This window comes from Oncorhynchus tshawytscha, linkage group LG02 (genome assembly GCF_018296145.1).
Source record: "Oncorhynchus tshawytscha isolate Ot180627B linkage group LG02, Otsh_v2.0, whole genome shotgun sequence".
NCBI classification, from domain to species: Eukaryota; Metazoa; Chordata; class Actinopteri; order Salmoniformes; family Salmonidae; genus Oncorhynchus; species Oncorhynchus tshawytscha.
In genome coordinates, this window is record NC_056430.1 from 41,962,710 (window position 1) to 41,977,302 (window position 14,593).

Genomic DNA, 14,593 nt, shown 5'->3' on the forward strand with positions numbered 1-14,593 from the left:
AAATAACAGTTCAAAGATATTTTCCATTGCTGAACACGAGATACGCGTTTCAAATAAACAAGATTCTGCTTGGATATAAAATATGTGTGGCGTTTCTCCACTGCAATAGGATACGTCCAATACACCGGACTACATTTTGTCATGGAAAGTAAGATTGGTACGTTTAAAGAAAAACGTTGATTAATTGACCCTAGCAACCGCCAACTAGTGGATTGTGAAAGCCTTGTGTTGAACTCATATCTACCTTGTAGTAGTCTGCATAATCCTTCTTGGAGGGCTTGACCATGAACAGATCACAGAGCCTCCGGTTGGTCCCTGGCTCTCTGGCTTCAGTCACTGCAGCATACAGTGCCTTCATACGGTTCTTCATGTTCTTCTTATGGCTGCAGAGCAAGAGAAGCCTGGGTTAGTGAAGTTACTTTTTAAAATTAAATATAAAACATGTATGAATGCAATATTAGCTAACACAAGTTGTCAGGATAGCGAATTAATGCTTTATAGATTTGTTCAAAAAAACCTGGCCTCCTGTAGGCAACTTGAGTGCAAGTGTTGCAGATCTACTTAGCTTGACAAAGGGTCAACTTATAACACAGGAGGCTGCGGAGGGAAGGACAGCTCATAACATAGGCTGGATTGGCTTCAATGGAATGGTAAACACATGGAAACCATGTGTTAGATGCGTTCGATACCATTCTGTCTATTCTGTTCCAGCCATTACTATGAGCCCGTCCTGCACAATTAAGGTGCCACCAACCTCCTGTGACTTATAAGCATGAGGGCAGCTGTTGTAGATAGACACAGAAATCGAGAATGAAAGCGATAGGTGGTTGACTTGGTGTGAGATGGCAACAATCGGCATCTATGTAGAGAACGAGAGAAGTGGTCCTACCTTTTCCTCTTGGTGGCACTGCCAGTTCCTGTGTCAGAGGACAGAATGCTTTCCTGTTCCTCTTCGTCACCTCTCCTCAAAAGCTCCCTCTTCTTAAGCTGCAAAACATTCATTACATACTGCATTCAAAACAATAACAATAGTGTACTACTCACCATTCGGTCTTAAATTATTTTGTATACAGCACAGGAGGTTGGTGGAACCTTAATTGGGGAGGACGGGCCCATGGTAATGGCTGGAGCGGAATAAGTGGAATGGTATCAAAAACATGGTTTCCATGTGCTTGATGCCATTCCATTTGCTCCGTTCTGGCCATTATTATGAGCCACCCTCCCCTCAGCAGCCACCACTGTTATATAGAAACCCTACCAGAATTCGCATTTTTATGTCTTGTATTCCTACAGTTCCAGTCCCAACCCACCACCAGAAAGAAATCCTACCAGTGAACTCTGAACTAGTTTAATATATTCAGCTTTTACCCTAAACCAGGGCTCTCCAACCTTGTTCCTGGAGAGCTACCACCCTATAGGTTTTTTCTCCAACCCCAATCTAGCGCACCTGATTCTAATAATTATCTGGTTGATAAGCTATACAGTGGCTTACCAAAGTATTCACCCCCCTTGGCATTTTTCCAATTTTGTTGCCTTGCAACCTGGAATTAAAATAGATTTTGGGGGGTTTTGTATCATTTGATTTACACAACATGCCTACCACTTTGAAGACGCAATATATATTTTTTATTGTGAAACAAACAAGAAATAAGACAAAAAGCGGAAAACTTGAGCGTGCATAACTATTCGCCCCCCCAAAGTCAATACTTTATAGAGCCACCTTTTGCAGCAATTACAGCTGCAAGTCTCTTGGAGTATGTCTCTATAAGCTTGGCACATCTAACCACTGGGATTTTTGCCCATTCTTCAAAACTGCTCTAGCTCCTCCAAGTTGGATGGTTTCCGCTGGTGTACAGCAATCTTTAAGTCATACCACAGATTCTCAATTGGATTGAAGTCTGGGTTGCTTTAGCAGTATGCTTAGGGTCATTGTCTCAAATCTCTGGAAGACTGAAACGGGTTTCCCTCAAGAATTTCCCTGTATTTAGAGACATCCATCATTCCTTCAATTTTGACCAGTTTTGCAGTCCCTGCCGATGAAAAACACCCCCACAGCATGATGCTGCCACCACCATGCTTCACTGTTGGGACAGCGTTCTCGGGGTGATGAGAGGTGTCGGGTTTGCGCCAGACATAGCGTTTTCCTTGATGGCCAAAAAGCACAATTTTAGTTTCATTTGACCAGAGTACCTTCTTCCATATGTTTGGGGAGTCTCCCACATGCCTTTTGGCGAACACCAAACATGTTTGCTTATTTTTTTTCTGGCCACTCCTCCGTAAAGTCCAGCTCTGTGGAGTGTACGGCTTAAAGTGGTCCTATGGACAGTTAATTCAATCGCTGCTGTGGAGCTTTGCAGCTCCTTCAAGGTAATCTTTGGTCTCTTTGTTGCCTTTCTGATTAATGCCCTCCTTGCCTGGTCTGTGAGTTTGTGGGCGGCCTTCTCTTGGCAGGTTTGTCGTGGTGTCATATTCTTTATATTTTTTAAATAATGGATTTAAAAATGGTGCTCCATGGGGTATTCAAAGTTTCAGATATTTTTTTATAACCCAACCCTGATCTATACTTCTCCACAACTTTGACCCTGACCTGTTTGGAGCTCCTTGGTCTTCATAGTGCCACTTTGTGGTGTTGCAGACTCTGGGGCTTTTCAGAACAGGTGTGTATATATATATATACTGAGATCATGTGCCACTTAAAGTCCACCTGTATGCAATCTAATTATGTGACTTCTGAAGTTAATTGGTTGCACCAGATCTTATTTAGGGGCTTCATAGCAAAGGGGGTGAATATATGCGCACACACCACTTTTCCATTTTTTATTTTGTAGAATTTTTAAAAACACATTATCTTTCATTTCACGTCATCAATTTGGACTATTTTGCGTATGTCCATTACATGAAATCCTATTAAAAATCCATTTACATTACAGGTTGTAATGCAACAAAATAGGGGGGTGAATAGGGGGCCAAGGAGGGTGAATACTTTTGCAAGGCACTAGATCAGGTTAGTGGGGTTGGAGTGAAACTCTACAAGAGGGTAGGTCCCCAGGAACAGGGCTGGAGAGCCCCCTCCTAAACCAACAGCAAAGGGCAAACAAGATCCAAGTCCCTCTACTGACCAGCAGGATCTGCTGCAGCCGGAGGGCCCGTTTGGAGATGCCTGAGGTGGGCACGTTGTAACACTTGGCATTCTCAAACATCAGAGTAAGGTCAGAGTCCATCTGCTCCACACTCTCGTACTCCCCATTCTTCATCTTCTCCCTGAGACAGGGACAAAGAAGTTCATCATTCACTGAATGGATGGGTTTTTACATACATTCAAAATAGCACCAGGAGCTGGACAAAAACAAGGTCCATAGAGTTTTGCTGCTTGCAAAAAAGTAGAAAAAAGAAAAACGAACAAAAAAATTGCATTGGGAGCAGCAACACTGAGCGGACATTCTCTTTTTCACCATTGACTGACACCAACTCTCCATGTACAGTGCCTATAGGACGATGTACTGTAGTAGCCTATTCCTACCTGATCTGCTGCAGGGCGATGGGGTGTTTGATCTGCTGGTAGTAGTCAGGGTATTCTTTCCTGGAGGGCAGCTGGAGGAAGGGTTCAGAAAGGAGCGGTCCCTGGCTGTTCCTGCCCCCCCTCACAGCCTCGTACAGCTGGAACACTGGGTTACCCATGTCCATACTGGAGCTCAGGCACTCCGCCTCAGACTCACCCTCATCATAATGCACAGAGCCTGGAACACATGATACACAGAGAAGTGCACACATTTACAAAATCACACATACTTAACCACACCGTAACAACATAAAGCTATGAAGAGGGCTTGGCCTCAAAGACTCAACAATTCAAATCTGGTTAGTGTGTGCGCGCGTTTGTTGTGTTGACAAACTCACCAGAGAGCAGGTCGTCCTCATCATTCTCTGAGCCGTACTGCAAAGCCAGGGTGATGGCAGAGAAACGGTCTCCCTGGGCTGACCTCCGGTTCTTGATGCGGACACTGGTCTTAGTGGGCTCAGCATGGTCTATTTCAGTCTTTCTCTGGATGAAGACCTTCTTGATGATGTTAGCATCCTTGACATCAAATAAGGAAGCATTGAGATTAGTGTGCTTTCTATAACATCTAAGTTGTAGACATGCAGGGAAATCTTGAGCACAACATGGCTCTACTGAAACTAGACTTTCCGCACAACTACTCACAAGAACATAAGATACCAATAGGGAAATGCTGTATAGAATATATCCTATGCCATATAGGAGGATAAATATACCTTAAAAACCTGAGATCCTGGTTCATTGTATGTTTTTGCATTTTTCACCAGAAGGTCAACATCCTTAGCCATGCCGGTGACACTTTTGTAGTATCCGATCTGACAAAGATTCACAAAATATCATGGTTAGGTTACAGAGTTACATTTTTGTTAATTAGCAGGCGCTCTTATCCAGAGCGACCGACAGTAGTGAAAGTATACATTTTCATACCGGTCCCCCACGGGAATCGAACCCACAACCCTGGTGCTGCAAGCGCCATGCTCTACGAACTGAGCTACACAGGACACATATGATATATTATATGATTACACAAAATAACAAACGATATCAAGTTGGCCTATATTCATGTGTTTATGTATTAATACGCTTAACCAATTAGATGTCAATCAATTCTACACAAATTGCAATGCATCAGGTGAATAGGATACCTGTATTCTCTGAGTGATGGCTCTCAGATCAAGGGGCTCCTTGATAACGGCATAGTAGTCTGGGTAGTGCACTTTGGAAGGCAGCTTCTGGAAGAGCTCACTGATGACCCTTCCTGAGGGGTCCGTGTATGACACTACAGCATCTAGCAGCTGCTCCAAAACCTCCTTCAGGCAGCTCGGTGGGGTCTGTAGATCAGCGCATACAGGAACAACCACAAGCTATGATCCCACGTACATCCAGTACTTATGGAACTTGAGTTGCAAGTGCGCAAGTCTACAGAGCTTGTCAACAATGAGTAAACTTAGCTTGAGGGTAGATGTTGTAGACACAGAAGAGGTGAGTATAAAAGATATGTGGTTGACTTAACATGATGTAGATTGTCCATGATAGATAGACATACAAAGCAGGAAGGATCTTAAAGATCTCATGATATATAGATATATTTGTCAGATGATCTTTAATCTCTACCTCATCTTCAGTGAAGAGAGCACGATTATCTAGGATGTCTTCACCATCGTCGTCATCTTCATCACCATCCCCTGGCTGAACAAACTCATTCCTGGTGTGGACATAGAGTTCCCACAGCCTGCAGGCCTCTTGGTACTCCACACCATCTGCCTGACAAGTCAGAGATAAAACAGATTTTCTGTTAGCCAGTAATTGCTGGCTGTTGGCCAAAAAAAAAAAGTCAGATAAATAAAAATTGTTTTCGGTCAAATTGACCCGGGAGAAAAAAACCCACCGGTGGGCAGGCTATCAGCACGTCACCCACCACTTTAGCTGGAGGCAGTATGCATTAGAGGTCGACCGATTATGATTTTTCGACACCGATACCGATTATTGGAGGACCAAAAAAGCTGATACCAATTAAATTGGCTGATTTAAAAAAAAAAAGTGCTTGTAATAATGACAATTACAACAATACTGAATTAACACTTATTTTAACTTAATATAATACATCAATAAAATCTATTTATCCTCAAGTAGATAATGAAACCTGTTCAATTTGGTTTAAATAATGCAAAAAAACAAAGTGTTGGAGAAGAACATAAAAGTGCAATATGTGCTATGTAAGAAAGCTAACGTTTCAGTTCCTTGCTCAGAACATGAGAACATATGAAAGCTGGTGGTTCCTTTTAACATGAGTCTTCAATATTCCCAGGTAATGAGTTTTAGGTTGTAGTTATTATAGGACTATTTCCCTCTATACCATTTGTATTTCATTAACCTTTGACTATTGGATATTCTTATAGGCACTTTAGCATTGCCAGTGTAACAGTCTAGCTTCAGTCCCTCTCTTCGCTCCTCCCTGGGCTCGAACCAACAACAACAGCCACCATATCGAAGCAGCGTTACTCATGCAGAGCAAGGGAAACAACCACCCCAAGGCTCAGAGAGAGTGAAGTTTGAAACGCTATTACCGCGCGCTAACTAGCCAGCCATTTCACGTCGGTCACACCAGCCTCATCTCGGGAGTTGATTGGTTTGAAGTCATAAACAGTGCAATGCTTGACGCACAACGAAGAGATGCTGGCAAAACGCACTAAAGTGCTGTTCGAATGAATGTTTACGCGCCTGCTTCTGCCTACCACCGCTCAGTCAGATACTTGTATGCTATCTAGTAATATAATCAACCATGTGTAGTTAACTAGTGATTATGATTGATTGTTTTTTATAAGTTTAATGCTAGCTAGCAACTTACCTTGGCTTACTGCATTTGCATAACAGGCAGTCTCCTTGTGGAGTGCAACGAGAGAGAGGCAGGTCGTTATTGCGTTGGACTAGTTAACTGTAAGGTTGCAAGATTGGATCCCCCGAGCCGACAAGGTGAAAATCTGTCTTTCTGCCCCTGAACGAGGCAGTTAACCCACCGTTCCTAGGCCGTCATTGAAAATAAGAATGTGTTCTTAATAACTGACTTGCCTAGTTAAATAAAAGGTGTAAAAAAATTTAATTGAAAATATTTTGGAAAATAATTTTAATTAAAAAAAATAAAATTAAAAAAATAAATATACAGTGCCTTGCGAAGGTTTTCGGCCCACTTGAACTTTGCGACCTTTTGCCACATTTCAGGCTTCAAACATAAAGATATAAAACTGTATTTCTTTGTGAAGAATCAACAACAAGTGGGACGACATTTATTGGATATTTTTTTTTAAATTAACAAATCAAAAACTGAAAAATTGGGCGTGCAAAATTATTCAGCCCCTTTACTTTCAGTGCAGCAAACTCTCTCCAGAAGTTCAGTGAGGATCTCTGAATGATCCAATGTTGACCTTAATGACTAATGATGATAAATACAATCCACCTGTGTGTAATCAAGTCTCCGTATAAATGCACCTGCACTGTGATGGTCTCAGAGGTCCGTTAAAAGCGCTGAGAGCCTCATGAAGAACAAGGAACACACCAGACAGGTCCGAGATATTGTTGTGAAGAAGTTTAAAGCCGGATTTGGATACAAAAAGATTTCCCAAGCTTTAAACATCCCAAGGAGCACTGTGCAAGCGATAATATTGAAATGGAAGGACTATCAGACCACTGCAAATCTACCAAGACCTGGCCGTCCCTCTAAACTTTCAGCTCATACAAGGAGAAGACTGATCAGAGATGCAGCCAAGAGGCCCATGATCACTCTGGATGAACTGCAGAGATCTACAGCTGAGGTGGGAGACTCTGTCCATAGGACAACAATCAGTCATATATTGCACAAATCTGGCCTTTATGGAAAAGTGGCAAGAAGAAAGACATTTCTTAAAGATATCCATAAAAAGTGTCATTTAAAGTTTGCCACAAGCCACCTGGGAGACACACCAAACATGTGGAAGAAGGTGCTCTAGTCAGATGAAACCAAAATTGAACTTTTTGGCAACAATGCAAAAAGTTATGTTTGGCGTAAAAGCAACACAGCTCATCACCCTGAACACACCATCCCCACTGTCAAACATGGTGGTAGCAGCATCATGGTTTGGGCCTGCTTTTCTTCAGCAGGGACAGGGAAGATGGTTCAAATTGATGGGAAGATGGATGGAGCCAAATACAGGACCATTCTGGAAGAAAACCTGATGGTGTGCAAAAGACCTGAGACTGGGACAGAGATTTGTCTTCCAACAAGACAATGATCCAAAACATAAAGCAAAATCTACAATGGAATGGTTCAAAAATAAACATATGCAGGTGTTAGAATGGCCAAGTCAAAGTCCAGACCTGAATCCAATCGAGAATCTGTGGAAAGAACTGAAAACTGCTGTTCACAAATGCTCTCCATCCAACCTCACTGAGCTCGAGCTGTTTTGCAAGGAGGAATGGGAAAAAATGTCAGTCTCTCGATGTGTAAAACTGATAGAGACATACCCCAAGCGACTTACAGCTGTAATCGCAGCAAAAGGTGGCGCTACAAAGTATTAACTTAAGGGGGCCGAATAATTTTTCACGCCCAATTTTTCAGTTTTAAAAAAAGTTTGAAATATCCAATAAATGTCGTTCCACTTCATGATTGTGACCCACCTGTTGTTGATTCTTCACAAAAAAATACAGTTTTATATCTTTATGTTTGAAGCCTGAAATGTGGCAAAAGGTCGCAAAGGTCAAGGGGGCTGAATACTTTCGCAAGGCACGGTATATATATATATTTTTAAAATCTGCAAAGCGGGGCCACAAAAATACCGAATTCCGATTGGTATGAAAAGTTGAAATCAGCCCTAATTAATCGGCCATTCCAATTAATCGGTCGACCTCTAGTATGCATTTTGAAAACATCGTTTGAAACCTGAATGTTTTACTTAATTTTATGAGGCATGTCCAGCCTTGCTTGAAAATCCAAACAAGGAAATGTGTAGGCAATGAATTTATAAAGACTTGTTTCAAGTTTGGGGAATCATACAATTTATCCTTCCACTTCTTCCGATCTGAGTGCCAGTTATGAGTTTCATATGCGCATTTCTGCGGAACAGCTTCATTTCAATAATAACGTTTTGTTTCTCAATCATTATCACGTTAATTCATAAATGTTTTATTTATACTGCTAAAAATATAAAAGTTCAAACTCAACTAATGCGAGAGCACTAGCATCTGCTAGTTATGAAATAAACCTAAACGTGTTTCTCACAAGTGTAGCAGTTTGATCTCTGCAAAACACATTTCCACCCCAAGAATGAGAATGGTAAATGACTATAGGCCTAATTAGTAATACAATGCATTAAGATAAATTAATGTAACCAAATGACAGGCATTAACGGTATATTTTACTACTCGTGACACATGTAATGGGGAATTGATAAAAATAAACAATTCACACAATGAAACAGCAAAAGAATTGTCAGGAGACAGCTGAGTGCATTCTGGAGAGCTGAGCGCATGCATTCTGGAGAGATTTTTATTTATTTCACCTTTATTTAACCAGGTAGGCTAGTTGAGGCACAAGATGCACCTATAGTCTATCTTCGCCACACACCCTCTCATTCTTCATGTCTCAACATTTTAAATCTTCTCACATAACTTATATGCTTTTCGCTGACCGCCGCAACTCAATAATCAACTAGGCCTTTTGCCACCTGCGCTGCCTATGAAAGACTTCCTCATATGCCATTTCTCTTCTGTTCTATTGGTTTTCATATCAACTTTCTTTTGTTGTCCAGAAGCCAAAGGCACAATCCTAGTCATATTAGCAACCCGTCCTAGTTGTTGCATCTTTAGAGTCACCCTCTTTCTAAGGAGATTTTCATCTCGGTCATATACTGCTGGCATCAGGTGCACTGTTTAGAATTGCATTTAGGCAAACGTTTGAAAGTGACGTTTTATTGTCTACTTCATTACAGGAGTTGAATGTTCTGTTAAGATGAATTACCATAATGTAAATGTTATTTCTGTCATTCCGAGCACCGGAGGTAGACGCCCTAATGGGTTACGAACCCAATGCATATGGGTCTGGTATATTTCTCAAAATGGCCAGTAAATGTAAATCTTCCAAGTCACGTTTGTCCAGTACCACATTATCCTAATGGAAACCCTGATATAAAAGCATGAATAACCTGCTGTGTCTAAAGGATGTGTTTCCTACTAGTCAAAGACTAACAATGTTTGTTATCACAAAGTGTAATACCACAAAGTACAGCACAATCAAGTTTTCAATCGATTTTCAGCTTAGACTTCAATCCACACAGTGTGTGTGTCACCTTATAGTAGGTCTTGGCGTTGTTGAACATGAGCTGGAAATCAGCAGTGAGCTGCTCCACATCTTGGTAGTCCTCTGACTTGAGCTTCTGCTGGATCTTGGTCATGTCTATGGGCTGGGACACCACCTCATAGTAGTCTGGCTGTTTCCTGAGGGAGGAAGAGGCAGAGATAAGACACCTGGGGGCTTTTCCTCTAAACTTCGTCTATGGTCATTTGGCACCAAATATCAGAAAATGGGTTGCGAAAGGGAGGGACTAAATTTTTGTTATGACCCTTACCTTCTCTTTGGTACCCTGATAAACAGCTCACAAAGCAGTCTTCCCTGGTCGTCCTTGTGGTCCCTGACAGTGTTGTACACCTCATGGCACACAGTAATCTGTTGAACACAAAACATGATATGATAATAATAATAATAATAATAATAATAATAATAATAATGTGGGTCGAAGCAGGTTACAGTAGACAAATCCGTGTTTGGGGAAACTTGGATTCACTGCATCACACAAATAAAACGTGACAAACCTGACCAAGAGTAAAACAAGGATGTTGATAAAGATAACCACAAGCTTTATCAAAGGGATAGTCAGGGTGGATTTGTAAATTCACTCTGGAGTGTCAGACTGCACTCTCTGCGTTCGTAAATTAAGAGCTTTGTTCGATTGTCCATTCGTAAATTCAGTGCATTTCGCTCATGGAGCGTTCAGAGCGCACACCGGATGCGCTGGCTGAGGAGCAGGGTTGATCCGAGCATTCTGACCTCGCAACAGTAGTCAAGAGCTCAAGCTAACTAACTAAATCTGGCTAGCTTCTTCCAAACACAAATGAGAGAACACCTCACGCTTCACTATTTTACTCACCCTAGCAGAGCTGGTTAGACTGTTTACATGTTATCTGTGCTGCTAGCAACAATCTTATTCAGTTTTTTTGCAGACGTTTACCGATGTCTGTCAAATTCAATGGGTTTTGTCTTAATTTCTCAGAACAAGAATAGACTGACGAGTTTCAGAAGAAAGTTCTTTGTTTCTGGCCATTTTGAGCCTGTAATCAAACCCACAAATGCTGATGCTCCAGATACTCAACTAATCTAAAGGACAGTTGTATTGCTTCTTTAATCAGCACAACAGTTTTCATCTGTGGAAACATAATTGCAAAAGGGTTTTCTCATGATCAATTAGCCTTTTAAAATGATAAACTTGGATTAGCTAGCACAATGTGCCATTGGAACACAGGAGTGATGTTTGCTCATAAAAATGGGCCTCTGCACTCCTATATAGATATTCCATAAAAATCAGCCGTTTCCAGCTACAATAGTCATTTACAACATTAACAATGTCTACACTGTATTTCAGATCAATTTGATGTTATTTTAAATGGACCAAAAATGAGCTTTTCTTTGAATGATTTAGTTCATAAATCCGCATACAAACATGGTCTCTTTTTTGCTTTCTTGAGTAAGGCATCTCCAAAATACACGCATTTCAGCCTAGCTCACTGCTTTCTGTGGTGGTAGGGCAGCCAGCAGAAAATACAGAGCGCAGGGGTTGGTAATGTTCTCTAGTTGCGCCGTAATTGGCTCAGTGTTCTGTCACTCATGGGGACACTACGTCACCGCAAGATTTAAGCCCCTCCCTCGGGTGCTGCCATAGATTGACATTAGAAGTGTGCATCCAAGAAGACTCAAGGTCACTGGTCACAGATAAATATCTACCGTAGCTTTGATTGGACTGATCATGTCAACATCATACTTTCAAAATCTTAGCTAGCAAGCTAGACATGCAGTCATCGTGAATCAAGTCGACAATCTACTGGCAAATCCTTTTCAATCCTTGTCATATGAAGAGAAATGATAGATAAAACATATCGGTGCTCATCTGACATCGGACATGAACATTACACAACAAGTTGGAAATCCCAAATTCAGCAATGAGTGGTTTGGAAGGAATCGGTGGCTAACTGCAAGCGGTGCAAAGCAATCACTAGTCTGCTATTCAGTGGAGTGGGTGTGTAGTCCAAGTCTGGGTTTACGGGTCTCTTTTCCAAGCTTAAACGGACAAACATTCACATATAACACCATGGGCCAGAAAAGGTTGAATAGATTGGCCGTGGTGTCAATCCAGCATGACTTCTGCCATGTTCAAAACAACTGGAAAATCTCAGACTTCAGTGAGTTCAAGACAACTGGGAACTCTGGGGGGAAAAAATAGCTTCAACTGGGAAAATACGTTTTGAACAATCCTAGTTGAGAACTTGGGCCTCTTTGTAGAGCTCCGACCTGAAGATCACTGACATTTCAACCTTGCCCCCCCCAAGAGTCCCCAGTTGTCTTGAAAGCACCATAAATCCAGAGAATGTCCCACTTTGATGACAAAATTTGCCCACAAAGAAGGGCCGCCGCACCCCCTTCTCTTCAATTGAGCACAGAACAACAAGGTTATTCCATAAATGTATTGTATGCTGCTGCATAATGATGTAATATGCCAGGGAGATATGTATACTGTAGCTAAGACAGTAATACTATGTGTGTGTTGTGTAGTAAGCTGATAGTAGCTCATGTGCCTCACCCTAATTAATTTGGTCCCTTTTCCTCTCTTAACTTAGCCTACTGTTGTGACTTGGTGGTGCACATGTAGCCTATTGCCTGTTTTAGAGAAATGTAATCACTGAATATTGTAAGAGTTTTCATTGTCTGCTTATAAGCTTTATGTATCCTACAGTTCTGACTTTGTGTACAGGGAGAATACTGTAAGAACTAAATTACGCATTGCCTCTTTTCCGCTCGTCGTGCAAACTATGGCATAAGGGGACATCTCAATTGTCAGTAGAAACCACATTTGTTTAAGCAAGTCAGCAATATCAGCTATGTTTTTTTTAAGGGCAGTAAATGAGGCCGAATGAACTATTTTGCTGCCAGACAAGGCTCCGCTGATAGCTAGGTGTAGCGTTGGTAAGGATTCACTCCATGGTGCTGAAAAGAAAGATCTGCTGTTGAGACAGCTTTATTTAGGCCCTAAAAGTTTGTGGACACCGTTTGTCACCGTTATAGTGCAATTAATGCATTGTTTAGTGGCTTTGCTGGCATGCATAAAAATAATGGGGGGAGTTTGCCCCACCAAGATCTACATGCTAAAATCGTCACTGCATCAGAGCTAGAAGAGTAAGAAATTCAACTCACAGGATCTACCGTAGGGACATTAGAGGGTCTTCTCCTCTTTCGCCCGCTTCCAGGAGTGGAGGAGGAGGCATCGTCAAAGTCCCCTCCGCTCACACTACTGGATGGAGAGGTGGCCCTTCTCCTTTTCGAACTCATTGGTATAACTGATGGTACCTTCACAACAACACACACAAATACCGTTAGCTTGCTGGCTAAGTAGCCATCCATTTTTTATAATATTATAAACACTGACTAGACCTGTAACGTTACAGAATTAAGTATTTTATTATAATTCGTTTATTTAACTAGGCAATTCAATTAAGAAAATATTATGATTTACAATGACGGCCTAAAAAGAGACAGAGTCCCGCTGGGAGCAGGGCTGGGATTAAACATAAAATGTACTGTACACTAGTAGGACAAAACACACATCACGACAAGACAGACACCACAACACTAGCTACATAAGAGACCTAAGACGAAAACACAGTATGGCAGCAAAACAACACCACCGTAGCAACATAACACGGTAGCCACACAAACATTGAGAGATTAACTCTGAAAAGCATTTAAACACGTCCGTGTTAACTTTATCTGGCTACCGGTAACGTCAGCTAGGTAGCAGCTAGTTATCAAACATGGGAAAATGGGATCTTCGACGTAGAATATTAGCTAGTTTATCTCGCTATCTAGTTAACAATCTGCTGATAAATACAGTTAGCAGTAACGTTGTTAGCTAGCTAGATGACTAAGTAAACTTACAAAGGCGAGCGCCTAAAATGTAAACGTTCGCTAAACCGTAAAAACTAGAGCTAGCTTGCTAACAAGCTAGTTGTAATGCTACTTTGATAAACAAATTGAAAGCAAAATGCAATCCCGGTTTACCTGAATTGTAGTATGTTTCCCTGAGCAAAATTGTTTCGTTAAAAAGTCAATTCATTCGAAACGTTAGCTAGTCAAGCTCCTCCCCCGTGGCAGTATATTGTGACCGGATGTGACCCTATAAAGCTGCGATCCATTTGAAAACAGTGGAGGCGGCAGGGACTTGAAAGGGTATCAAACGCATGAAGCCGAGACTGTGGGGGTGGTGGTTGAAAGAGCGCGCTGGTTTGAAATGGAAAAGCGTCGTGGTAGCTTTTGATAAAGGCGAACATCAATATGAAGCAGCTGCTTTATAAGTGGGATGCACTGTTGAGCGCTACATCCCGAGCGCGTTCGCGCTGATTGTTCGGAGATTGTGACAGCCGGTTAAATGGCGTCCCTTGAGAAGGGAAGAACACGATGTATGTCAGGACAAGTGCAGTATTAGAATGTATATACACTGCTCAAAAAAATTAAGTGAACACTAAAATAACACATCCTAGATCTGAATTAATGAAATATTCTTATTAAATACTTTTTTCTTTACATAGTTGAATGTGCTGACAACAAAATCACACAAAAATTATCAATGGAAATCAAATTTATCAACCCATGGTGGTCTGGATTTGGAGTCACACTCAAAATGAGAGTGGAAAACCACACTACAGGCTGATCCAAGTCAAAATGAGGCTCAGTAGTGTGTGTGG

The 14,593-nt window shown here is 41.5% G+C and overlaps 1 protein-coding gene across 4 annotated transcripts in view; it reads right to left on the reverse strand.

Moving 5' to 3' along the window:
• LOC112214893 (protein polybromo-1) overlaps positions 1–14,157 on the reverse strand; it is a 38,349-nt gene extending 24,192 nt beyond the window's left edge. For 3 of the 4 annotated variants that reach the window (XM_024373952.2, XM_024373946.2, XM_024373929.2), the window contains exons 1-12: positions 13,911–14,156; positions 13,047–13,199; positions 10,153–10,250; positions 9,874–10,021; positions 5,171–5,320; positions 4,702–4,887; positions 4,273–4,371; positions 3,898–4,075; positions 3,521–3,737; positions 3,120–3,261; positions 890–987; positions 245–383 (exon numbers count right to left, since the gene is read on the reverse strand). In XM_024373952.2, coding sequence (XP_024229720.1) covers positions 245–383; positions 890–987; positions 3,120–3,261; positions 3,521–3,737; positions 3,898–4,075; positions 4,273–4,371; positions 4,702–4,887; positions 5,171–5,320; positions 9,874–10,021; positions 10,153–10,250; positions 13,047–13,181 — 1,590 coding nt within the window. In that variant the 5' untranslated portion in view covers positions 13,182–13,199; positions 13,911–14,156. Of the gene's footprint in view, positions 1–244; positions 384–889; positions 988–3,119; positions 3,262–3,520; positions 3,738–3,897; positions 4,076–4,272; positions 4,372–4,701; positions 4,888–5,170; positions 5,321–9,873; positions 10,022–10,152; positions 10,251–13,046; positions 13,200–13,910 lie in introns of all 4 variants that reach the window. The other variant, XM_024373938.2, reaches the window with a different exon arrangement.
• Positions 14,158–14,593: the final 436 nt, after the last annotated feature.